This window comes from Chenopodium quinoa, unplaced genomic scaffold (genome assembly GCF_001683475.1).
Source record: "Chenopodium quinoa cultivar QQ74 unplaced genomic scaffold, ASM168347v1, whole genome shotgun sequence".
Taxonomy (NCBI): domain Eukaryota; kingdom Viridiplantae; phylum Streptophyta; class Magnoliopsida; order Caryophyllales; family Amaranthaceae; genus Chenopodium; species Chenopodium quinoa.
The window spans coordinates 114,395-141,477 of NW_018745650.1; the positions used below are offsets into that span (position 1 = coordinate 114,395).

Genomic DNA, 27,083 nt, shown 5'->3' on the forward strand with positions numbered 1-27,083 from the left:
GGGTCAGGCATCTACCGACACTTTTCCTAAGGTCATCATCTCTGAGAGGGATTGGGGCAAAGTATGTCGGCTGCATGATGACCCCATTGTCATTGAATGCAAGGTTGCCAATCAAAGGGTTGATCGTATTCTCATTGACACCGGTAGCTCATTTAACATCATCGGCTGGAAATGTCTGTCCAAGCTAGGCAACATGCACAAGGAAACTCACCCCTAGTTGGTTTTGGAGGTGGAGTTGTGCACCTAGTCAGCCAAATTGATCTACCCATCCGGCTGGGTGAGAAGGGAGAGGGGCGTCACATGGTCGTCTGGTTCTTGGTCGTAGAGGAGTTGACCTCTTATAATCTCATTTTGGGTCGTCCGACTCTGAACAAATCTAAGGCTCTCATTATCCCATCCCTCATGCTACTGAAATTTGAAAGAGATGATGGTTCTATTGGCTCCCTGAATGGAGACTAGAAGATGGCTCGAGAGTGTTATCTCTTAGACGTCAAGCCCACGGTTGTTGATAGGGACATGGAGCCAATAGACCTTGACGATGTCAAGGAACCAGAACCTACCCCACCAGCAGTCCGCAAGAAAAGAAAGGTCGACCAGCTGGTGACTGTGAAGAAAGAAAAGCAATAGCAATCACTGACCAGGGAACGGTCAGATGAACTCCGTCCCCAACCGGCTGGTGAACACATTGATATTGCTCTAGATGATACACGTTCAGAATGTACTGTTAAGGTGGGGACAGTTGCCTTTGCAAAGTTGGGGACAGACTTGCACAATCTGCTAAAGAAATTCAAGGACATTTTTGCCTTTGAAGTGGAAGAGATGCTAGGCATCAGCCCGGATCTCGCTATCCACAAGCTCGCCGTGGATCCAAAAAAGAAGCCTATCAGGCAAAAGAAGATAAATCACGACAAGGAGAGAAGTCAGGCGCTAGCCGCCAAAGTAAAGAAGTTGTTAGATGCCGGGTTCATTCGGCAATGTCACTTCCCTGATTGAGTTGCGAATGTTGTTTTCTTGAGCAAGTCGAATGGTACCTAGCGCATGTGTGTTGATTACACAGATCTGAACAAGGCATGTCCGAAGGACATTTATCAGCTTCCTAAGATCGACAGTCTGGTCCACTCTACATCCGGACATGCTTTGATAAGTTTCATGGACGCCTATTCAGGCTTTCATCAGATACCCCTGTGGAAGTTAAGAAAGATCAAGAGAAAACGGCCTTCGTCACTGATCAGGGGTTATTCTATTATACTGTGATGTTCTTTGGTTTGAAGAATGCACCTGCTACTTTCCAACGAATGATTAATACGGTCTTCATTAATCAAATCGGAAGAAATGTAAAGGCGTACATTGATGACATGATAGTCAAATCTAAGCTACAAACGGATCATCTTGCTGGCCTCCGAGAAACTTTCTCCACACTCATGTGGCACAAGGTCATGCTCAATCCCAAGAAGTGTGTATTTGGTGTTGAGTCTGGGAAGTTTCTCTGATTTTTTATTGATCAAAGGGGGATAGTGGCAACTAAGAGAAGATACAGGCGGTCATTGACACGAAGTCACCCCACATTGTAAGAGAAGTCTAGAAGTTAACCGGTTGTCTGGCGGCATTGGGGAGATTCCTTAGCCAGTCAGGTGATAAGTGCCTCTATTTGTTCCAGGCAATCAGAAAGAAGACCAGGTTTGAATGGGGGGGATGATGCTAACCGGCCTTTCAAAAATTGAAAGAAAACTTGCACTCTTTGCCGAGGCTTGTTATCCCTTTGCCCAAGGAGACGCTTTACATGTACTTAGCCGTCTCAGATCATGCCCTCAATGCTATTCTCCTTGCTGAGAGAGACGACATCCAGCTCTCGGTCTATTTCATTAGCCATGTTCTTTGAAACGCCGAACTCTGGTACCCAACGGTTGAAAATTTTGGCCTTGCTCTATTCATGGCAGTCAAGAAGTTGAAACCATATTTCTTGGCACATCCGGTGGTAGTCTATACAGACCAACCTCTCAATAGGCCAATGACAACCTTAGAGTCATCCGGTAGGATGCTCAAGTGGGCTATTGAAATGTAAAGTCTTGAGATCTCTTTCGAACCAAGGAAGGAAGTGAAGGGTCAAGCGTTCACCGACTTCATTGTTGAAATGACAAGGCTTATTGAACCGGAGAATCTTGACCAGGTTTGGAAAGTGTACGTAGATGGGAGCTCTTCTATGAACGACTGTGGTGCAGGGATAATATGTCAGTCTCTTGAGGGAGACAAATATGAATATGCACTACGGTTCAAGTTTCAAGCCTCAAACAATGAGGTTGAGTATGAAGCCCTGCTAGCTGGTATACGTATGTGTAAGGCGGTAGGGTCAAGGAAAATTGACGCTTGCTCCGATTCGCAACTGGTTGTTAGCCAATACCATGGTGACTATGAGGCTACCCATCCGGCAATGATCAAATACTTGCATGCGGTTAGAACAGAGGTTGGACTCTTGATGAATTTCACCTAATTCAAGTGCCCACATCAAAGAACAATTAGGCGGATGCTTTGTCAAAGCTGGTATCATCCGCCTCCTATGATACACATCGGTCAGTTTTCTGGGAAGTGATGGAAAAACAAAGTATTGAAGAAGATCCCATTAGAGTACTTGACCAAAGTTCAACCCGGATGGACGGCATTCGGGCCTATCTTCTAGATGGCACTCTCCCGAATACATATCCAGAAATGGTTGCAATGAAAAAGCGTGCAGCCAACTTTGAGATCCGAAAAGGAGAACTCTTCAATAAGGGCTTTTCGAAGCCTTTATTAAAGTGTATAACCCCTGAGAAGGGGCAAGAGATTTTAGAGGATTTATATTCGGGCTATTACGCCTCACATATAGGCGACAAGGCACTAGCAATTAGGGCTAGGCGGCAAGGATATTTCTGGCGAACTATGGAAGCAAACGCCATGTAAATGGTGAAGAAGTGTGATAAGTGCCAAAGATTTGGCAAGCTTATCCACCATCCGGCCACTGATCTAACGACCATTCATAGCCCAGTACCATTCGCCAAATGGGGCATGGATATCTTGGGTCCATATACAACTGCGCTAGGCGGACGACGGTATATTTTAGTTGCTGTTGACTACTTCACCAAGTGGGTAGAAGTAAAGGCGGTCAAAGGTATCAAGATAAAAGATCTCATCTGTTTCATCTGGAAGAACATCATCATTAGGTTTGGGGTACCTATGTCTATGGTCTTTGACAATGGCTCTCAATTTGAGACACCTACCCTCAAGAATTGGCTGGGAGACTAAGGGATCTCTCATTATTTTGCATCAGTCGGCCGACCCCAAGAAAACGGCCAGGCTGAAGCCTTTAACCAGCTAATCGCAGACGACATATAAAAGAAAATTGAAAGAGTTGGCGGTCTATGGGCAGAAGAGTTAACTCACGTCTTATGGCCCATCAGAACAACAGAAAAAGGGGCAACCGGCGAAACCCCATTTCTTATGGTGTACGGTGCTGAAGCCGTCTTACCTATTGAGCATTATGAGCCGACTCTTAGAGTCATGTTGTATGATGAAGAGGCAAACTGGGAGGCCATGCGGCTAGCATTGGACTCGCATCCAAAACGCAGGGGCAATGCCGCCTTGCGTCATAAGATTTACCGACTAAGAATGACAAGATCTTACAACAAGAGAGTACACAAACGACCCTTTAAGGTTAGGGACTATGTGTTTTGGAAAATGAAGGCAACCGGTAGAGCCAATAAGCAAGGCAAGTTGACGCCCAATTGGGAAGGTCCCTACCGGATCTATGAAGAAGTAAGAGGCAGCACTTACCGCCTGGAAACTCCAGACGACAAGAAGCTAGCCAGAACTTGGAATGTAGATAACTTAAAGAAGTACTACTTTTGAGACTTGTACATTTTTTGTAAATAAAAATCTTATCAATGAAAAGTCGCTTTTTATTTCAATTTGTTCATTTCTTTTGCATTATTAGATATGTCTCCCTATGGGAACACCGCCTGTGCAATGTGCAAGCGGAGAAATCTAAACCAATCGTTTACTCTTATGGGTAAGACATCAGGTGACGCCCATCCGGGTGAATTCGTCACAAAGAGCATCTCCCATCTGGGTGGTACATTGCTCTATAAACGCGAATACCAGACGGCCCAACCAACTGCCTTTATTAGGCCTTAGTCGCAGTTGTTTTCCTTAAAGAACCTAATATGGAACCTAAACGGCTCGAATAACCGCATGTCCTATACGATAACACGCGGTGTACGGCCATTATTCCACCTTAGATTAAAATGTTATCAAATCGAATAACACTATCAGCCGCCTGCTAATGCTCTGGGGCAATGTAGACGGTCCAAAAACAGACTCCCCTAGGGATAGACCACCTGCCCAATCGAGGCAAGCTAGCCCAAGTTGGAATTTAAAGCCAAGTCCAAAACTTAGCATCTAAAATCCATTCGGCAATGTCAGATGGATACGGTCAATGACCGCCTGATACTCTATCCGGCTGATCGATGGACTACCGTCCGCTTGGTTTGGGGTAATCACCACAGTGATTGATTGACTTAAAAATTAGTTATACACTTTCAAGTATCAAAAACTTCTAAGTCAATCAACCCACTTTTGAAACCAAGTGCACGGCCGTCCAGAGGCAAGAACATCCTATATACCACATGCATTAAACAAAAAGGCTACGTAGTTAGCAAAATTTATGCATAATAAAAACGCAAGAACAAAAAATTGTTGCTTGAAACCGACCTAATGGCCGGCTAATTCATACTAAAAAACCCGACCCCATGATCAGACAAAAGAAAGTGTTAACCGATATTATAATCGGGTGAAGAAAAAAAAGAAATTGTTGATCAAACTCGACTCCCCAGTCGGTAAAGTTACATATATACTCGGCACGCAGGCCGGAAAAGTAATTGTCAGGCCATTCGGCCAAGGAAAGATTTAAACTTAATCATCTTGAGGGGAGGACTCTTCTTCATTCCCATCCGGCTTTTCACTACCATTAGCCAGATGGTCCTCATCATGCCCGAGGTCCTCATTTTCAGCCATATCTTCATCATCATCAGCCTCGTCCCCTTTCTCCGCCTGTAGCTTCTAATCGTTAAGCGCATCAGTGGCCTGTTCAAAACGATACTCCTAAACGGAGTATTCTTTGTCAGGATGCAAAGCCTTCCAAGACATTTTCATCTGAGTGACGCAGTCGGCCTTATTGTCCTCAATCAGCAGCTTCTTTTCTTCTTCGGCCCTGGCCTAGTACTTCTTCCTTAGCTTCTCCTCCTAGTTGGCCAGTTTCTTTTTTAGATTCTCGTTCTGGCGACGAAGGATATCTGTATCCCTGCCCACATCTTCTAGCTTCTCAAGCTCGGACTTGGCTGACTTTAGCTTAGTTTCAAGATCAAATACACTCTTCTGGGCTACCTTTAGTTGCTGCTTAACCTGTAGCTTGGCAGTCGCCTGCGGATGCAGGATATCATGAGTCAGTGCATCATTCTTTAAAATGTCAAACATTACTTGGTTAAGAGAAGAGGCGGCCTAATCGTTGGCAGCTTTTACCTCTTTTTGTTTGTCCTGGAATGGCTTCTTCATCCCATTCACCCGCAGCATGGCCTAAATCCGGCAAAATAAAAGCATTAATTAGTAGTCGGGATGCAAAGAGTTCGGAAAATTTTCTAACTTAAAGCCAGGTTACCTCAGCTAGCAGAGCCAGTATGGCATCAAAGTTGAGAGTGTCAACCCCCTTACAGACTCCCGTTCCTCAACAAAGACGGCCATAGGCATGTTCTTAGCGACTGCTGTATATCCGGCCACTAAGTAGCATATGCACATTCAAACTTGGTGAGAAGTTGACATAAGCCCGGCCTATAGATCGGGTGTCTTTAGAGCTGCTGGGCGACTGTTGATAAGACTTTACCCTACAAGGGTAAGGTAATGGATTGAAGGCACTAATACCTGGGAGCTCAACCTCTAAGTCTTGAGGACACTTGTATTTGCGTCCGCCTGAGGCATGTCCGCTTGTTGCTCTTGAGCCGACAGCAGCGGAGAATGGCTTGCCACTCTTCGATGCCCGAGGGGCGTCCGGTTTTTTGAGAGCTTCAAGGGAAGCAGGCAATTTGTTGCCAGTGGTGGGATAAGAATCATCCCTAGACTTGGATGTAGAAAGATTCTTCTGCGTCACTAAATTCCACGATTTGGAGGGCATCTGGTCCTCTCCAGCAAACAGACACTTCAGTGGCTTCATACCAAAATTGGGGGGAACAGGCGGCTTAGTTGATCTTTCCTGAAAATAAAGAGTTAAGCTACTAAATTTTAAGGAAATAAGGTCTGCTTGACTGCAGCTGTTAAGTTGTGAAAAACTTACATGTTCCAACTGGTCTTTCTTGAAGATCTGGCTTTTTTGCCAGATCATCTGGCGGTTGAGCTAGCAGGTTTCTTACTTGGAGAAAGTCGCGTCATTGCTTCTTCTGCAAAAAGGCCGGATGAATGTCAGTAAAAAAACAAAAAAAAAAGCAATTTGCTAAATAGCCTCATCCGGCCAGCTACCTTTGGTTTTTTCTATGCTAAGGCTGCAAGCGGCTAAGTAGGGTCCCTTAGCCACTCAAACCTAGGGATGTAACTATTGGGAATTATCTCTCTTTCATTCCTTCCCTCTATGGTCTTGGTGGTGACCTTAAACAGACCAAGCGTCAAAATTTGATCCCAACCTTCGTCAGGTACAAGCGAGAGGATAGCCTTCTAGCCTAGAAGGTACAGATTTTTGTTCCAAGTATTATACTCTCGGTTCCGGCGGGTGTCTGGTGAGGAGATGATATAGAATCTATTTCGCCAGTCCTTCCATTTCGATTCTTTACCCAAGGTCATCATAAACCCTTTGTTGTAAGTCAAGGTGTACCATCCGGGGTCGGTTGTCCTAGGAGCTTTGTTCAAATAATGCATTGAAACAAAGGCCTCAAAGCCTAGCTCTACCCCTAGCATTCTACAGGAAGCGACATACCCTAGTATGTTCTCCCATGAGTTGAGGGCAAGCTGCCAAACCCCCAGGCGGTACCCATCCAGGATCTTCACAACATCCGGATCCAGGGGAAATCTCAAGCCCGCCTGTATTGCTACCTCATAACATCCAAAGCATTGATCTCCATAGGTTTGCTGAAATGGCCAGACGACCGTATCATCCAGATCAGGAACATGGATCTGATATCCGGCCTCCATGACATGGGTGTCCCGGAAGTCATTTAATTTTTTGCGCATTTTTCTCTAGATTCCAGCAGAGATTTGGGTGAAGTAGGGAGTGAAATCTTCTTGCGCAGAGGAAGAAGCCTCCCCTTGTCCTCTTTCAGCAAAGGTCGCCTCCTCCTCGGAATCAGAGGCGGATTCAGAGCTCTATGGCTCTTCATGGGCCACAAGCGGCTCTGTTCTAGCATTAGAACTGCCTAAGGCGGCGTCCGACTGGAATGACCCTTGTTCAGAGCCGGACGCGTAATTGTTAGATTCATCATCTAACTCGTTCAAAATGGAGTCATCCGGCATACTTGGGGTGCCGGGTGGTAGTCAAAAACTTCATTTCTTGGCACCCTAATAGTGTCGTCATCCTCATGACCATCTACGAGGCCTTAGGTCGTCCTTTTAGTTCTGGCCATAATGTCTTGCATAGACATAGAGACGGTCGAATTCGGGGATTTTTGCAGAGGGGAGTCCAAGTGGGGGTAGGTGGCAATCCTAGTCCTAGATTCAGTCGTCCCGGTTGACCGACTGACAGCGATCCTAGGCCGTGCCGTGTGTGTTTGTGAAACCATTTTGAAATTAAGGAATAACAAACACAAACGGTAATTAAAGAACAAGAAAGAGAGAGAGAGCAGGCGGTTACCTTGTATTAAAAGTACTAATGGAACTGCTTGGAACAGCTGCGATGCAGGCGGATCGAACTCAAGCGGCAATAATCAAATTCTCTCAAAAGTCAAAGATTCTCTCTCGAAGAATTTTCGTGAATATGCGAAAATGAGGGGGGTGAAAACTATTTATAGAGGGGTAAAGTTTCAGGGGCAATTATGAAAATTACCTTAGAAGGTGAGCAATAAATAACATTGTTCACCCATAACACTGTGACACTTGTTACAAGCATCATGTGGCACGTGGACCAATGAGAGTGTGACACGTCACCAAGGATTTTTTACCCCCGCCACATGGACCAATGAGAGTGTGACACGTGTCACCCTGAAAGGAGTCCACATGGACTCACCTAGATTTGACACGTGGCATACGGATATTCATCAGGGAATGACAGCTTTCAGGGCCCAATTCCCGAGGTTGCCGCAAAACGGCGCAACCCACCAAATGTAGGTCAGAATGGCCTAGGTAAGGGCACATTTACCAATGACCCTATAAATAGGGAGATTTACCCCATTTTGGGGACACGCTCATTTATTACATACAATCTATTCTCTCACATTAGCAAAAACACCTGCTCTCGGGATTCGAGAAGATTTACCTGTACTTTCCGCACTTTTTACCTTACTTCGACTGGTTCTAACTTGATCGTCGAAGGTGGAACTCCTACCAACCGGATCTTCCGTTGTTTTGCAGGTACATGCAAAGGGAATCCAATCTTGGTGATGTAACTCTCCCGCAGGACACAAAAAACCCCGAAACATTAGGTACAGAACTTCGGGTGTTGTATGGACTCTGAGGAGTGCTTAGGGAAGGAATAATGGTGTAATTAGGAAAATAGGTTTAAGGGTTAGAATATTAGAGAGAGGGATTAGAATGTGTGTTAGTGCCTCAAAACTGAGAAATCAGCCTCGTATGTATAGAGGAAATGAGAGGGGTGAGATCTAGAACCCTAGAAATGAAGCGTCACGGAGAAATTAAATCTAGAAATTTCCATGGCGCGGCAGAAATCGTCGTGGCGTGGTAGATATTGTCGTGTCGCCGCGTTTTTGTTTTCTGGAATTTCGTTTAAGTTCATCTTTATCTTTTAATTTGCATTAAGTATGAGATAATTTACCTGTCTTTCCAGTGTTCCGGACTTATTTATGTTTACGGTTTCAATATTTATTAATCGGGGTTAATTAATAAATAGAATGAAATGGATTAAAAGGGTTTGGGTTGAAATGAGGGTTGGACTATGCTTTGACTAAATACTTGGACTGATTTGTTAAATGTGTTTAACTAAATATGGACTTTAAGCACTCCCAAGATTAAATACTCGACCCGACCAATAGTGGCGGTGAAAGGTTGTTCATCATCGGGTTTGGTTTTAGGGAGACATTTTTAGGTGTCTACAGTTTTTCCCTGGGATTTGAAGGTATACTAGGTTTCGAAGGTAGATTTCGAAGTTGCATGGGTTTTGAAGGTGGGTGGGTTTCATATAAAGGTGGGTTTTGAAGGTGGGTTTCTGCTTTGTATGGGTGGCTTGAAATTGACAATTCCTAGGTAGAGTGGTCGGAAATCGAAAAGGGGTGGAAAGGGGAGGTGAATATATGGAGAGGAAACGAGGAGAGTGTGGAGGGTCAGTGGAGGAGGGAGTGAGGGGACGGTGGGGCGATTCTAGTTTAGGTGAGGGTGGGTGGTGGCTAGGTGGTTTCGGTAGGGTGTAGTGGCTAGCTAGCTAAGATATAGTGGTTGTGGTGGCTGCCATGACTGTCAGTCATGGATGAACAACAAAGGGAGGAAAGAGAAAATGGTAAGGGGGAAGAAGGAAGAATTTTAAGAAAAAAAAAATTATAAAAAAATATTTGGACCAATCAAAATACAACATGTGGCAAGTTAACCTTTTCAACTGCTCACCAACCGGTTTTAGCCTAATAAAATAGAACACCCCCTAAAGCATATATTATTTCTAAATAATCAAAAGGTTGGATTAATAAAATTAAATCGGTTCAAGGTTGGATTATTAGGATTAAAATTTCCTTTGAGATAAAATAAGTTCATATCAGATCAGAAAAAAAAAAAAATTCATATCACATCAGAAAACAATAAGTTTAGATAAGATTATATCAGAAAAAATAAGTTCGGATTAGGTCAGATCAGAAAAAATAAGTTCAGATTAGGTTAGAAAAAATAAGTTCAGATTTTTTTTTATATAAATTATGGTTTACAAAAGATTAAAGTTTGGTCAAATCAAACAATCAGATCAGATTACAAAAGTCAGGTTTGGTATCAAATTAGTAAAGGTAACAGATTGGAAACAAATCAGGGGGGAAAGGGTAATATATAGTGTTACTCTTACTAGTTGTTTGGTATCACTAAGGAAACGTAATCAATTATAACAAATCTGTTTCCTCTTTTTTAATTTAGTATAAATAGCTTGGAAAGAAATAGTTTCCTTAAATTTTTTTTGTTGTTTTTGCTAATTATTGCTACACATTATGCAATAGAAGTAGAACAACACTAATAACCATTAAAAAAAACATTCAAAATTCATTGAAACATTAACTTCAACAACTTAGAACAAAATTTCTACTTAAGAAGATCAATCACATCATTTTTCATCACTCTCGACATTCCATGGTTTCTTATCAATCTCTTGGTCCATATCTTCTATAGCATCAACGAACGACTCACTTGCATCTCCGGTAGCTTTGTCTTTTGCGTATATTTCCGCAAGAGTATCATAGTGAATGAATGAATTGAAACTCCAAACAACCCTTTAGCTTTCTTATGAGCCTGTCATATAAGAGCGAATGCAACAATTTAATGAGACAGTCTAAAGTGACTAATATATTTTTTTAAAAAAATCTGATATAGCAATAGTGGTTAGTCTAGTAGAAAATGCAAAGTTTAATATTAGCAACTAACAACAACAATAGATCAAAAATGTTTCATCATAGTAACCATAGTAACTAACAGCAGGAATGTCACATCAAAAACATCATTAATCACACATTTTTCATCATTAGTAGCAAGCCATATAAATGCCCTTCCCAAATCAGAATTTACATAACAAGAACAACAAACAGTAGTCGACATATCAAAGAGCAAAATTCAGCATATATTATAAGGTTAAAATGCCTCTTTTCTTTGCTAAATTTCTGTCCAAACTACGCCCAATCTCCACAACTCGCTACAGTTATAGAAGTGAAGAAAATTGGAGATCAGAGTACAGAAATTATCTTATTGTATGTGATGGTGCTTGCAAATATTCTTCACTTATTTTCAAACTGAATTGCGCAAGCCACAAAGTATCACCAAATGAAATAATCTATTTCTGGATTTTCATGTAACATAATTTTACTAGACCAATACCCCTACATTAAGCCGCATCAACCATAGTAAAACTATTTGAATATGAGTTGATCGCATAATCTTTTATGGTTCACTACCAACATTTTACTCAAACGTAGTTGAGTTGCATTGGATTATAAAGAAGATACTAGTTAATATCCTTGACACCAAAACATCAATTCATTACATAAATTCTCAATCAACCTACAAACACCCTTTTATCTGACCAATTGAAGACACAACAATAGAAGCAAGCAGAATGGCCAAGGCCAGCGCCATAAGCTGATAAGGTCATAACGTTGTAAATACAATTTCAAAAAGGGCTGAAAACTAAGATCGAGCATGAAAAATTAACACATAAGCAAACAATAGATGATAAGCCTTAAGGGTAATATGAAAGCCATGATGTACTGCAAAAGACTCCTCTTCATAACCCCATCATTCAAATCATCCACATAAGCCATGATGTCTTGTTGTAAACATCAATATTCTTACTACTTACTAGTTTCTTATCAGCCTTGTCTTCTTCTAGCTTTATTTGATCTATGATTATTCTTTTCTCCATGTCTTCATTATATTTCCAATATCCAAACTGCTTGGCTTCTGCTGTACGTACCCTGTAGTTGTTTGAGCCTTTTCTTCCCTATAGAATGCATTAGTCGAGGCATTGTAGAAACCTTGAAAAAACAGTCCAAAAAAAAATGTACACTAGTATCAATATACACTAGTATCACAAACAACATTAGTGACTAATAAGGAATTTTCGTTGTTCTTAAGCTGCTTATTCATCTAACGAAATAAACTATTTTTAAACATAAAAGCAAGCAAATCATCTCTAAAAATCAAGCCTTTGAAAACACAAAATAATACGTAAATAAACCAACCCAGATCAAAATTCTGAATAAGCAACTTTCTAATGCACTTAAAATCCAAAAAAAAAAAAAATCACCAACTATACAATCACCCCACCAAAAATAAACCAAATTCATGGGAAAAATTTGGGGGGAAACACAAAATAACCGGTAAATAAACACAACAGTAGGAATTCCGTGATTGTTAGCAACAATTATCAAATTAGGGCCAACAACAGTATAATGAAGAACAACAGCAACAATCATCAGTTAGCAATAGGAACAGCTTGTTTAGTAATAGGAGCATAATTTTTAACAAGGCACCCATTGGTTAAACCATAACCCATTTGACCACAACAATTATAGACAATAATAGCAATATATACCATCAAATTCAGCAGAAAATCAACGAAATTTGAGAAATAGAAACCCTAAGAAAGTGCAAAAAAAAAATTTAAATCAAACAAGCAAGTAGTTCAAACCAAAAAGCGGCGAAATTGATATCGTATTAATCCTAGAAATTAAACGAGAGAAACGACAAGTAATTATGAAATCGAAAATACGCCAATTACATAGCAATCAAAGTCTTTCAAGATAAAAAATCAAAATACAAACAGTTAAATTGAAAATTATATAAATTCAACACAAATTCAAAATCTAGGGTTTATTTAGCAAAATTGATAGATAACAAACCTGTAATGGTTAAGAAGGTTGATATTTGGTGATTTGATGTCAGAAAATTGATCAAATTAAGCGAAATCTGGAGATTCGATCAATCAAAGTTAGGAATTTTTTTGGAGAATTTTGGAATAAGAGGAGTGAGAAAGGGTAGAGTTGAGTTTTTTTTGGGTTAGAGGATAGAATCGTGATATGTTTGTCCAGTTTTTACACCGGAAACAAAGTGGTGGAATGGTTTATTACCAAGAAACAATTTTTGTTACTTTACTCCTTAACCAAACATATTCTAACGGAAACGGTAATCTAATTCCATTTCCATCCCTATAAAAAACCCATACCAAACACCCTCTTAGTCCCTACACAATTTGGCTTGAAAACTTCTTTATTTGGTGGTTGAGGGATTAAAGGTGAACATTTAAAAGACGAGGGACCAAAAGTGCATAAATACGGTCATTTAGGGACCATATTCGTACTATCATATAATACCAACCCCTCAAACAAATTCAAAGACCCAGAACCCGATCACACTGAACACACCTCTCTCTCTCTCTCTTCTTTCTCTCTAGTATCTGCTCTTACTCATGCCAGTATCTTCTTGACCTGCCCAGAAATGGCGTCGAAAGGGAAGGGAATAGCCGACGGTAACGATTCAATTGGAAAGAGAAAACGAGACGACGGAAATGGTGGTAAAAGCAAGAGAAATCGCAGCATTCTACAGTTCTTCGAAGACACTGCCGTTGAAGATGGTGGTGCCAGCGACAGCGGCAGCGATGACTTTTTTGATGATGGTTTGATTTAATTTCTCTTTCATTTTCCTATTCTCTTCTAATTGTAAAGACTTGACTTTTTAGGGTTTCATATCTGTAATTAACTTACATTTATCTTTTTTACCTCAATTTTGGTTTTAAGGGTTTCTGCATGTAAATTTTTCTGGAATCTGGGTGGGTTTTCTTTTTTCTTATATAGTTATGGATAAATGTTTTTGGGTGTTCCTGAAAGTTTCAAAATTTTATGGCTTGTTGTTGGTGATTATTTATTTATTTGTATGTTTTATGCTATGTTACGAAGTGTATTTTTTTTTTTAGTGGTTCTTCAGTATCCTGTAAATTATGGAAATGTGGTGCGGCTTCATAAAAAAAAAAAAAACTGGAAATGTGGGTGCTTGTTGAAAAATAAGAAATGTGGGTATTTTGTCTAAAATAGGGAAATTTGGGTGGGTTTTTTTATTAGTGACTTTGGTAGTGTCGTGTTAATCTTAGCATTTTTGAAGCTCTTTTCCGTGAAATTTGGGGTTCAGGGTCACCATCTGTACTGTAATAGGTTCAAGAAATCTGGGTGGTTTTATTGTTTTATTGTTAAACTGTAGTGCATAATTACTTGTTTTATTGTTATTAATTTTTTTTTTAAAATTTTTTGACGTGTTTTTGGATGATTCAAATTTCAATGCCTTTGTTTCCTGTAGTTGGTTAATTAATGAAAATTTTATAATGAAATTTGTGTGTTTTAATATATGGGTAATATATTATTTTATTGGTTATGTTAACAATACCTTGTTATATGTTAGATTGTTAGTATTATTGTTTCTTTCCTATTTTAGAAACATTAGCATAAAAATGTGTTCCTGCTGGCGTGTGAATATTTGTCGGTTCTTCTTGCAATCCATTCCAACTGATATCTCTGCTCTGTGTTATTGACCAGATTTCTTGGCCGATTATCTTGAGGATCCTAAAGTCAAAAGTGAGCCTGAAAGATTTGTTCAGGTCCCTTTTATCCCTAAAGAAGAAGAGTTGAGTGGTGATGAGTTGGAGAAAATGATAGCAGAGCGTTATAGGAGGGGGTCTGGATATGTTAGGTATGCTGAAGATGATAATGAGTCTAAAAGATCTGTAGACAAGAGTGAACTTATGCCTTCTGGGGAACCGACCATCTGGAAGGTCAAATGTAAGGTATGATTTTTTTTTTTTTTTTTCAAAACCTTTCTCTTGGCATCAAAATTAAATGGCTATTCTCAAATATTTATTTTATTTCATCACTTAAGGGAGCGTTTGGTATGAATATTGGAAATGGAGTGGAAAGGGAACAAATAAGAGAGGGGAAAGGAATCAATTAACCTTTAGTTTTTTATATGTTTGGTTTAACTATGGAAAGGTAACTTCATCTCTTTTTTGTTTGAGGAGGGTTAGGGTAATTGTTACCTTAGATTTAAGAGAGGTAACAATTAGGTGGAAACCATTACCCAGGGGTAATGATTAATGTTACCTAAACCTTCTAACCAAACACGAATTAATGGTAATGGTTTAGTTGAATCCGTTTCCAACCAAATAAGTACTCTTACCAAACGTGTTCTAAATGTCATTGTTATGTCTCCATCTATTTTGCACAATTTAATTTTATGAACACTACTTTTCCTCCACATGTAGGTTGGTCGAGAAAAAAATACAGTATTTTGCCTGATTCAAAAGTATGTAGATTTGAAAGTCTTAGGAACGAAGCTGCAGATAATATCTGCATTTGCTGTGGAGCACATTAAAGGATTTGTATTTGTTGAAGCAGAGAGGCAGTCTGATGTAGCAGAGGTAATTTTATTAAAGTGGCCCTATTTTCTCTTCAATATTGCCTAACTGTGCATCCTTGTCTAAAAAAATCTTCATTTAAATGGATTTTTAGGCATGTAACCAGCTTGCTGATGTATACTTTAGCCTTGTAACACCAGTACCACCTAATGAAGTTGGTCACCTCTTGGTTGTTAAAAAGAGGTATCATGAAGTCAAAGAGGGTTCATGGGCACGGGTAAAGAATGGAATTTACAGGGGTGACTTAGCACAGGTTTGGTAGATTTTTATTACAACTTGCTAACATACATCAGGTCCTAGTATTTGCTTCTCAATTGGAACTTATATTGGTTTAGGTGGTGGCTATCAACAATGAGCGAAAAAGAGCAACAGTGAAGTTGATCCCAAGAATTGATTTGCAGGCTCTTACAGCAAAATATGTAATATTCTTAGTCTTCTATCCGAGTTTCTTTACTATATGATTTTGGCTTCCAACATATTAGTAATTCTTATATTTTAAGAATTATGAAATTATCATGTGACATTCCACATCTTTAGCAAATTATTTTGACTCAGTTACTTCATGCTCGTGTGTAATAATGTTTGAAGTGACTCAGAAGGCATGCTTATAGCAATATAGCTGCCATTTCCCTTAGTTGATATGCTATGAAGTCCATGCTTTTGCAATGTGAGAAATTTTATCTTCATGACTATGGTTCCCATGTAATTTCTGTATCTTTCTTTACTTGTTAATCATGGGCTGCTTTACATTGTCTTCATTTTTAAATTTGAGCTTATTAAGCTGTAAAAAATTGGGATGCACTGCTATCAACTCATGGTTAAAAAATTATTACATTTTTGTATTGTAAAGAATTTTGAGCTCAATAGCTCATGACAGTGGAAAACATACACACTGTGTGTGAAAGTGGTTCTGCAACAATGTTCATGATTGCAACCATATCCAAAATATAAAACTTTGCATTCTTAAATTTGGAGTGTTACAATTACCATGAATTTTTAGGAAAGGGAGAATTTTCTGTGGTAAGGTTTACTATCTCTGTGCAGTTAGTTTGACATTCCACTATTTTAGTGAATCTTGCTTTCTTCTGGTTAGAAAGCATGAAGATGGTTACAAAACTAAGGAAGGTTTGGGGATATGTCATGTTAATTCCAAGAAATTTGTCGTCACTTAATTTCTGGGCACTGTACTTGAGAACTGTGTTGTTAAATTGGCCGCAATTTTGCTAGGTAGGGTTTATGGGTTGTTTTGAGTGCTTCAATTTGTAAAAAGTCATCACAGTGTGGAAAGGTTATCATAATTTTCTTTAATATCCTAGTGTTTTTTCACACCTATGGGTATCCTGAAAGGGGACATAATAAAATGGGATACAAGAAAGGAAACACTGAATGAGTGGTGGCTTGAATCCTCCTAAATGAATCTCTTTATCTATTCTTTATCTTAAAGACTTAATAATAAGTCCAATTACTTTGCTCATCCTCCAGTTTTTATGGTCTTTAAAGGGACATAAAGTAAACAAGGAGGAGGTTGTGATTCATATCATATAGTTGAGAAAACCTAAATGTATTTTGTGAGCCTAGCTAGTTATGATCCTTCAAGTATATTGTGTATATGCCAACTAATATGTCTAATATGAAGAAGATAACTAGCTATTGTAACTTTGAGACACATTTGCTAAGTACAGCGTGCTTGCAATTTTCTTTGATTTGTATGCATTCAAGCTCATTTACCCTGAAAATCACTAATCATTAGCAGCTATTGGACGTAAGTGTAGTAGATCAATTAAATTATTATGCTGTGAAGCATTAGGAAATTATTATCTTGTGAAGCATTGGGAAATTATTATTCATTGTACTATGGACTCTATGTAAACATCTCTTTCTTATTACAATGATAAGATAAAAGCCCAACTTCAATGGAGCCATAGATTTTAATATACTACCTTTGTTTCAAAATGCTCTTAGCATTTATTAGTTTGCACAATATTTTAGGCAAAGGAGAGAGATTATAAAAAGGTGGGTGGGTGTAATACAAAGGTGGATAAAGTAAGAGAGTGTTATAAGGTGGGTAGGTGTATGAAATAGGTGGATGAAGTAAGAGTGTAATAATTTAGATAGGTGTAAGAAATAGGTGGATAAAGTAAGGAGAACGAGTGGGAAGGTGAAAATTTTGTGGGGTTTGGGGTAACGTAGTAGTGTTATGGGTTTGCCAATCAATGGAATAAAAAGTAGATATGCTAAGAAAGTTATGAAACAGACAAAAATAGAATATGTTAACAAGATTGTGAAGTTGAGGTAGTACTGTAGTAGTACTATATTTCAAAGACTCATAAAACATATTTTTTTCTCATTTATAGTGAATTAGTGCACTTAAGATGCATATGAGATTAAGGGTCATTGGGAACCAAACTTTTGAGGCATGAGGTAAATTTTTTAAAATTATATTGATTTTGTTTGGTATACTATTGTTTGCAATTTTTCTGTGCTATAGGCTACAAACCATTTATCTTCTGCTGTAAAATATCGTTGGCATCTTGTGTGAAAGTTGTAATGTGCATGGGATGCCCTTTAAACTATGTATTCTTGTGGATGTCCCAAGTCCTTTATAAGAAGTTTGTTACTACAAGTTCTTCTACTTTGTATCGGTGGAACAGGTTATTTATTATGATTTTCAAAGGTATATATGTTTATGAACTCTTGTATTGCATTAAGTTTGATAGGCTCTTGTTTGTTTGTTCTTTTTTTTTTTATTATTTATTTATTTATTTTTTGTTATACAGGGTGGTGGTGCAAATTCGAAGAGAACAAAGGGAACTGTACCAGCAGCAAGATTGATAAACTCAAGTGATCTGGAGTAATTGATACCTCTCCTTTTGTCGTAGCTGTTTAGTTTGCATGGTCCATTTTATTTATTTATTTATTTATTTTATGGGGCTGTTTTTGTTAACTTTACGTTGACTTTTGACCTCCTCAGGGAGTTTCGACCTCTCATACAATACAGGCGTGATCGCGACACAGGAAAAATGTTTGAATTTCTTGATAGCCTGATGCTGAAAGATGGGTTTTTATATAAGAAAGTATCCATTGATTCTTTGAGTTTTTGGGGTATTAATCCCACAGAAGATGAGCTTCAGAAGTTCACGATTTCCAGCAATGACGATTCTGGTAATCTGGAGTGGCTTTCACAACTTTATGGAGAGCCAAAGAAAAAGTCAATTGTGAATATTGATAAAGGAGGTGGTAAGGGAGGTGGGAAAGGAGAGGGTTCATCTGGATCTCATGAGCAATCTAGCTTTGAAGTCCATGATCTTGTTCATTTTGGGTGAGCCATATTTTTGAGACCTTCTGGCTCTATCTTGGCTGCTTTGCATTGTATCAATATAAATTCATTGTTTTGTTTTCATGTTTGGCAGGAAAAGAGATTTTGGTATGGTTGTAGGCATAGAGAAGGATGAGAGCTACAAGGTTTATTAATTTTTTTAATAAATTCTGTTAATAAATTTTTTTGGGTGGTGGTGGTTGGGGGGGGGGGTGTGTTCAATAAATATTGCAGGTTTGCCTGTTTCTAATATGTCGTTGGCTTTTTTAGATTTTGAAAGAGGGTTTAGAAGGACCTGCGACATTGAATCTAGGACAAAAAGATTTGAAGTATGTGCCTCTAGAGAAGAAATTTACAGCTTTAGATCATCGTATGAAGACAATATCAACAAATGACACTGTCAGAATTTTAGAGGGACCCATCAAGGTTCTGTTCTATCTATAACAGATGCAAAGTGTAGATTGCCGAGATATATATGCTTATTTTAATTAAGTCTCTTTTATCCTTGTTGCAGGGACGGCAGGGAATTGTGAAGCAAGTTTACAGGGGGGTCATTTTTTTATATGATGAAGATGACTTGGATAATGCTTATTTCTGCACAAAATCCCAGATGACTGAGAAAGTGAAGCATTCTGTCACTGATTGTCCCGGAAAGGTATTGGGTGGTTTCTGTTCATCCTTATGTTTCATTTGTTTTCTGATGTGCAATTTTGTTGATGTTTTGTTCTCATACAGGATGAAGGGGGTCCATCGTGTTTTGAAGATGTTCCTTCCTCTCCTAAATCACCTTTGTCTCCTCAAAAACCATGGCAGAGAGGAAATAATGCTGATGGTATGCATGTGAGCTGTATGCTTGAAGTTAAATTGTATCTCTTTCCTTTTGACCTTATTTTATACTTGGGTTCTTTACTGCAGCAGATCAGACCGAGAAAGATGGAATATTCTCTGTTGGCCAGTCAGTAAGAATTCGAATTGGTCCCTTAAAGGGATATCTCTGCCGTGTGTTAGCTGTTCGTTATTCTGATGTCACTGTGAAACTGGATTCCAAACATAAGGTTCTTACAGGTTTGTCCATACTGGCTCTTGTATTTCTTTTAGACACTGTAAGGGTACCTTATCAAGGCTAATGTTCTGCAGTTAAACGAGAGCATCTTTCTGAGGTTTGTGGAAAGAATTCTGCCTCAGCAATTGGGTATACTTCTTTCTAAGTTGCAAATTTTTGTATAGTTGGCTGTAACATGCTCTGATGATTAATTTTGGTGACAGAGATCATCCAGAAACAAGTTCTCCATTCAAACCATTCGATTTACTTGGCACTGAAGGCAACACGAACGGTAGGAATCTGCTACACTTTCTTTTTGTATGCAGTTACGGGATATTGCATGTACCCAATATAATCAATTTACTTTTCTGAATTTCTAGTTCATTTTGAACATTTCGAAGGCAGCCCTTAAGGATTCTTTTATACAGCAAGTTTAAGATGATTTATAAGATGTTTTGGCTATTATGCTGGGCTTACGTCCAATTTTCATTTTGTTTTTTGTTTGTTTGTTTGTTTGTTTTTTTTTTTTTTTTTTCATCCTCCCTAGTGGATTCTTCTATTAATCTCTTTTGTTTCTTTGCCCCTTGGTTAAGTAGGTATGTCAACATCACTCCAAATACACCTTGCAGATGGATATATCTAGAAAGAGGTGTTCAAAGAATTTAAAAAATTATAGTCCAGAATATTGGTAGTAGGTTCAATACTCGCTTTAAAGACATCCTCCAGATGATTTAAGTGTAGTCATTGCATTATTGTTAAAATTAGACCCTCCTAACAAAACAAAACCTTGTTGATCGACCAAAAATTCTGAAAGAAATGATAATGGAAACCAAATTGCAGCTTCTGTATAGCAGTTTTCTGTCTCAAAATCTGCCTCTTGTTTCTACTTTGTTTCACCATTTTGAACTTTGTTGGTATGGTGCTGAGATATTCAGATAAAGAAACATTTATTGCACACTGTTTGTAACTTATTTAGGACTTTAATCTGTGTGTTTTCAAAACTTCAAAGTGCAAAAATGAACTCTCTTTTTTATTTTATTTTAATTTTTTTTAAGAATGCGAAAATGAGCTTAATTACCAGTATTGCTATTGTTGCATTTTTCCTATTTCAAATTTGACGTTAAGGAGCACCGTTTCCATGACTTCTTTTTGATGTTTGTGTTCTTCTAGGCATTAGAAACTGATATCGATCTTTTTTGTTTAAATTTTGAAGATTGGTTACCACAAGCTAGCGGTTCAACAATTGGTGATGGTTGGAATGTTGGAGGGATGTCAAGTGAAAGGTATGCTCTTTCTCTATTTGGGTAGTGTAATTGAGGTGTTCTCTATTCCTAAATGGTGGTATGCACTTCCTGCTTTCTCCCTTGCTCTGTTATGTGCATGTTAATTTTAACATCTTTTTTTCGATTACTGAATTTTCCTTGATAGTTGGTGGGTCACATGGAGTTTAGAATAAAGAGTGCATAGCAAGAGCATTGGGGTAATTTAACCCAACACGGAAAAATTAAATTTTTTTTTTTAGTTGTATAGAAAAGGTAGATAAATGTTTTTTTTTTTTAATAAATTGAGCAGACTATTCTTAACCAGGAAACTATCAAGGTAGGGATAAAATAAAACATAAAAATTGCTTAAGTATTAGTGGAAGGAGGGAGTACATATTTCTCAACAGTTTCACTTTATCTTCCCTGCTGCTCATCCTTCTCCTCAACTGGTGAGGTGCTATTGAGCACACCAGTAATATCTGAACCATTAATTGCTATTGTTCTACTTATCTGACATTCTGTTGGCCCCCTTTTAGCTGTCATGGCTAAGCTGAGGCATTTGTTTCCTTGTACCCTGCCATTTTTCTTGTGATCATGAGCCTTCTTGCCTTTGACAAAGCCCTGAACAGCACTACAGCTAGCTGTTCAGTTCTTGGTATTGTTGTTGTTGCTGTCGAAACCTCTAAATAGTATGACGCTGAAATTATGATGCTGCAAATGCTGCAGCAGCCAGCTCAAATGGTTCTGGAAGAACCTAAGAACGTTATCAGCTACTATGTTATGAAGCTCCCAATATATGGTGCGCTGAGGTTTTAGGTGAGAGTAGAGTACAACAGTGAATTGTTAATCTTAACTAAAAAAATAATGTCCTTGGATCAGAACCATGAACTCAGAAATAATTTAAGCACATATTTACGAAATCTTTAAAAATATAATTAAGGTAGAATCCATTAGAATAAACCACTGAACAGGTTCTAAATTGATTCTATTCCCTTAGGCTCTAGCTACAGTTTAACCAGTCTTATTGTTTTTTTCTTCTTTCTGTGTTATGGTCTTCCTTTTGCCACTTATGCTCATACCTAAGCTTGTGTAGCTTATGATTTCCAATATCCGGCACACTGGTTTTAGGTGACAGTAGAGTACTACTACTGCAACAGCAAATTGTTACTCTAAACTTAAAAAATTATGTCCTTGAATCTGAAGCATAAACTCAGAAAAAATTTAGGCACATATTATAATTAAGGTAGAATTCATTAGATTTAATAACCGAAACAGGTTCTGAATTGTCTTTAGCCTTTAGTTACAGTTTCAACCAGTCTTACTGCTCTTTTGCTTTTTTCTTCATTATGGTCTTCCCATTGCTAACTTATGCTCATAACTAAGCTGGGTAACCTTAAGATTTCCTAACAACACTGTGCATCACTCAGGAGGCACTCCAAAGTATTTCAGATAAAAGTGTTCATGGAACCTGGTGGTATTTATTTACTAAACGGCCTGCTTTGTCCATGTTTCTTTTCCTCTTTCATAATGTGTCAATGAAAAAGGTCGTCTCTCAACAGTAGCAATAATCATCTTAATGTGCACTATATTTTATGTTACTGTTGTTTTATAGTCTGACCAAATGGTAAGGAGATTTGTGGAATGGTGTCACTTTCATTGCATTGTTGGAAGTGTTGTAATTGATTATGATGGTTAGATAGTGTTTTCTTTGGGGGGGAAGCTGATATATTCTCTATTCTAGATCGTGACAATGTTTATGCGGGGCATGACATTATGTTTGCTTGCTTTTGCACCTGCTTAACCATTATTTTATATGCAAATATACAATGCCTGTTAGAAGCTGGCGTCGATAGGAGCTGCCATATCCTTGTCTACATCCTTTTGGTGTATGTTTTCTTCTGCTGTTTATTGTTTTAGTGACTTAATGATTTTGATTTATGTGTGCAGGAGTGCTTGGCCTGCCTTTCCGTCCTCGGGTGCTTCGGTTGGTTAATTGTTCCTTCTTTCTTTCTTTATTTATTTAGTTTGCATTGCATGTGGATTTACACTATTTTCTTCCTAACATGCATCTCATCAGCCTCCAGCCTAAAATAAATAATGAAGCTTTTGATAATTCATTGTCTGTGCTTATGCTATTTCTGTAAGTGAGCCCATGTTTCTTTTGGTGAATGCAGCTTCAAGCAGGTACTGCTGCAAATGATCTACCTTCTTCTGCTGGTAATCATGGTTTTTTCTGATTTGTTTTTTTTTTTTTTCCCTGACTGATTTTATCTTTAATAAGTATTAAGATCGTAAATTTATGTGAGCTAAACATAGCCATACCATTTCTTACTTTTCTTATTAATCTGAAAATGTAGAAGATACTGCTTGGCTCAGTAAAGATGCTGTCAGTGATGAGAAAGCTATTGGTTGGGGGAAAGGAAAAGCCCCTGCTGGAGATCATGGAAGCTCATGGAGCATGGGTGGATGCAGTTCGAGCCAAGAAAAAGCAGATAATGAGACTGATCCATGGATGCAGGGACAGAAAAATGCAAATGCAAGAGGTTGGTCGAGTCAAAGTACTGAGAAGGGCCAGCCTGATTCTTGGGACAGTGGAAAACGTACTGATGAGCAAGGAGGTTGGAATAATATTGGTTCATCTGGTGACCCTGGATCTTCTGGCTGGGGTAAACAGAAAACATGTACAAAAAGTGCAACTTGGGGCAATGGTTCGGAATCCGGTGAACAGAGCCTTGGTAAGGCTGGTGGGGTTGCATCAGCTGAATCTAAGTGCCCTAGTGCTCCAGCTGAAGATTCTTGGGGTAAAGCAGCAGGTGGGTGGGGCACAAAGAATACATCAAGTAAAATCAGCAGATGGGGTAGCTCAGCAGCTGTTTCGCAGTTTCAAGCTGTGGATTTGGCTGAAACAAATACAGGCTGGGGCCAAAAAGAAGGGCAAAATGTATCTGTTCCGTCTGAGGATCCTTGGGGAAAAGTGGTAGATAAGAAGGGCGACCAGGGTAATTCAAACAGAGGAAATGGATGGGGAAGCTCTGCTAATAATCCATCCTGTGATAACAAAGGATGGGGGACTAGTTCTGGGGGTTTTACAAACTCACAAGAGCAAAATACAGAGACTGGTGGGAGGGTTTCTGCTGGGTGGAAGAGTGGTGGAGATGGTGCAGGGGGCAGTTGGAGTAGAGGATTTGGTGCCGATAATAAAGGTGGAAATGACTCCTGGGGGCAAGCAAAGAACTTTGAGGATGATAGAGGATTTAACAGGGGCCGTGGCCCAAGTGGGAGGGGTCGTGGCCGTGATCAATTCGGAAGAGGAAGATCATTTGATAAAGATCAATTTTCTGGATTTAGTAATGACAATCAAGATAATTATTCTTCTGGAAACAAAGGCTGGAAGGACCAGCATGGACCATCTTCGGGAAATTCATCTGTAGAGAATGATGGACTGGCAAGTAGTTGGGACAAGGGCAAAAGCTGGAGTGACAACAAGGGGGATGGTTGCAAAGGGTGGAATAAGTCGAACGAACCTGATAAGGATGCTGGTGGCTGGTCTTCAGAAAAGTATGTGATATCTTTATAATTTGTTTAATATCTTAGTTTTAATTTAATGCCCTTTCCTTATCTTGATCCAATTAAATTTTAGCTAATGTTTTACTTATGAAAATGCTATATGATATGAGTAGGACCTGGAATTTTTGCATTTCTTTTGCTTGCTGTTTATAACAATGCTTTTCTTCTGCATGAATTGATTAGAAATTTTAACATGGCTGACTCGCTGGATTTTGGATGTCTATGGAACATTGGGCTTTGTTTTAGCATTGATTTGGATAGCCAATAGATCTGAAATCCCATTTTATATGCTAGTGTTGATGGTGTATGATCTTTCTCTTACCTGTGTTGTCATCTATGATGTCTAGTTCCCTGTTTTTGGAAAGTGATTCTGTGCTACTGTATGTATTATTGTGATAAAGCACTTTTTTGGACCTTAAGTTTTTCATTTATCCCTCTCCCTTGCCTGTGTTACACTTTTGCTAGTTGCATCCCTTTCTGTGTTTGGATCACATACCTAGACAAAATGTTTGGAGAAAATGTGCTGGCCTTTTCTTTTTTTTATTTTTTATTTTTTATTTTTCCTTTTCCATTGGCACTTGTGTATCTTGTTTTCACCCTTGTTTAGGAAATAATTTTTTGCATCAAGCTTTGTTCTCTTCCTTGATTTTGTAGGTTCTTTTTTTCCCCTTTTCTTACACTACTCTTGACACATTCTTCAAATTTAAGCGATAATTGATCTGTTTCTCCTTTTGCAGAAGTTCTCTACAAACTGGTTGGAATGGTGCCTCGAGGAACTCTGAAAGTGATCAAGAGCCTGGTTGGGGGCAAGGATCAGGTGGGAGAAGAGGAGGCAGAGGTTTCCGTGGAGGCCGTGATCAATCTGGTAGAGGTGGTGGTGGTAGATCAGGTGGTCGAGGGCAATTTTCAAGTTGGAAAAATGAAGGTCAAGGTGGTTCATCTTGGGGAGGTGGGAGTGACAATAAAATAGGTGGAGATAAACGTGGTTGTAGCAGAGGAGGGGGTACTAATGGGGGTGGGGAAGACAGTGGATGGGGAAAGCCAGGTGTAGGTAGTTCTTGGGGAACTGGAAGTGGTGATAAAACAAGTGGAGATAAAAGTAGTTGGAGCAAAGGATTTAATACTGGTGGGGAAGATAAAGGATGGGGAAAACCAAGTGAAGGTGGATCATCTTGGGGAGACAAGAGCAGTGATAAACCAAGTGCAGGAGGATCGTCTTGGGGTGACAGAAGCAGTGATGAACCGAGTGCAGGAGGATCATCTTGGGGAGGCAAGAGCAGTGATAAACCAAGTGCAGGCGGATCGTCTTGGGGAGGCAGAAGCAGTGATGAACCAAGTGCAGGCGGATCATCTTGGGGAGGCAAGAGCAGTGATAAACCAAGTGCAGGCGGATTGTCTTGGGGAGGCAGAAGCAGTGATGAACCAAGTGCAGGCGGATCATCTTGGGGAGGCAAAAGCAGTGATAAACCACGTGCAGGTGGATCGTCTTGGGGAGGCAGAAGCAGTGATGAACCTAGTGCAGGCGGATCATCATGGGGAGGCGGGAGCAGTGATAAAACAATTGTTGACAATAGCTTAGAAGGCAGTAGCAAGGGCTGGGGTAATGGTAATGAAGCAGAAGAAAAGGACGGGAATAAGGGAGGTGGAGGTAGTTCTTCTTGGGGTAGTGGAGGCAATAATCAAAAAAGCGGCTGGGGTAATGATACATCTAAGACTGCAGGTCAAGGTGGATCATCTTGGGGAAACTAATAGTCTAACTATAGCAGTGATGCCGAAGGTTGGGGAAACAGCTTTCAGTTTGTAGTCACTCTTCTTACTTAAGGACTAACCTTGTTATTTTGTAAAATACATTTTGTGTGATCCGTCAGCAGGTACTCTACTATGTTTTCTGGCAATGTAAATAATTATACTCCTTCAGATTCATCTGACTATCTGATTACTCTTGTGGTCTTAGCCGTTTCACTCCAGCAAATCTTGTGTGCTTTAAATATGAAGATTTGATCAAAACCTCGAGCAAAAATTTGAAGATTTGATCAGTAAATTTGAAGATTTGATCAAACCAGGTACCTTCATGTAGATATTTATTTTCATATTGGTGTGATTTGACTTTAGCAATGTGAGTTGATCAAGCTGGAATACTTGAGGAAAAGAAAATAAATAAATTAAGGGAACATTATTTATTGTGATGCTTCTAACCATTTAGATTAACCTTTGACCAATTAAAATTGAATTTAGGGGCACATCAAATAATTTTATTGTTTATTGTTGAAAACTTGACTTACGTATTAGGACATGATAAGTTGAAATTTGACAACTAAAATTAGTCCGAGGAAATAATGCAAATTTAATTCCTAATTTGTTGTAGAAGACTTTTAAGGATTCCTTGGTGGGGGGTGTTTAATACGTAGGGGGTTTAATGGGTAGTCGAGCTATAGTTCACCAAATATGGTGAAACAGGTGGAGGGAGGGTGTGTGTGAGTAATTGTTTTAAATTATAAATTAGTGGATTCCGAGCTTTGCATCGGGTTATTATTTTTCATTATTTTTTTGTATATGACAAAATTTTTAAGTTATCATGTGATA

The 27,083-nt window shown here is 39.0% G+C and overlaps 1 protein-coding gene and 1 long non-coding RNA gene across 3 annotated transcripts; one reads left to right on the top strand and one right to left on the bottom strand.

Annotated features, from left to right (window-relative positions):
* Positions 1–10,264: 10,264 nt before the first annotated feature.
* LOC110717042 lies at positions 10,265–13,083 on the bottom strand. Its single transcript, XR_002510662.1, has 3 exons — positions 12,756–13,083; positions 11,714–11,888; positions 10,265–10,653 (listed from the first exon to the last, which is right to left on the bottom strand). It is a non-coding gene; the product is annotated as an uncharacterized LOC110717042 (long non-coding RNA).
* Positions 13,084–13,215: 132 nt separating this feature from the next.
* On the top strand, positions 13,216–26,559 carry LOC110717041 (protein RNA-directed DNA methylation 3-like). 2 transcript variants are annotated; one of them, XM_021895678.1, is made up of 19 exons: positions 13,216–13,528; positions 14,439–14,686; positions 15,161–15,316; positions 15,408–15,566; positions 15,649–15,732; positions 18,091–18,164; positions 18,285–18,632; positions 18,724–18,775; positions 18,900–19,055; positions 19,144–19,284; positions 19,365–19,461; positions 19,545–19,694; positions 19,767–19,821; positions 19,896–19,963; positions 20,885–20,954; positions 22,881–22,917; positions 23,108–23,150; positions 23,291–24,491; positions 25,238–26,559. In XM_021895678.1, exons 1-19 carry the CDS (start codon positions 13,351–13,353, stop codon positions 26,247–26,249), a joined length of 4,329 nt encoding a protein of 1,442 aa, XP_021751370.1. In that variant the 5' UTR covers positions 13,216–13,350; the 3' UTR covers positions 26,250–26,559. The 2 variants fall into 2 exon arrangements, with proteins under 2 accessions (XP_021751370.1, XP_021751371.1); XM_021895679.1 differs by having other exon boundaries at positions 19,548–19,694.
* The last annotated feature ends 524 nt before the right edge of the window (positions 26,560–27,083 follow it).

What these genes read in the sequence shown, in the direction of transcription:
- LOC110717041 (XM_021895678.1), top strand. Translation starts at nt 13,351, where the DNA reads ATGGCGTCGAAAGGGAAGGGAATAGCCGACGGTAACGATTCAATTGGA. An exon ending in CACTGAAGGCAACACGAACG is followed by an intron (nt 19,964 to 20,884) that starts GTAGGAATCTGC and finishes TAAATTTTGAAG; the next exon opens with ATTGGTTACCACAAGCTAGC. An exon ending in TTCCGTCCTCGGGTGCTTCG is followed by an intron (nt 22,918 to 23,107) that starts GTTGGTTAATTG and finishes TGGTGAATGCAG; the next exon opens with CTTCAAGCAGGTACTGCTGC.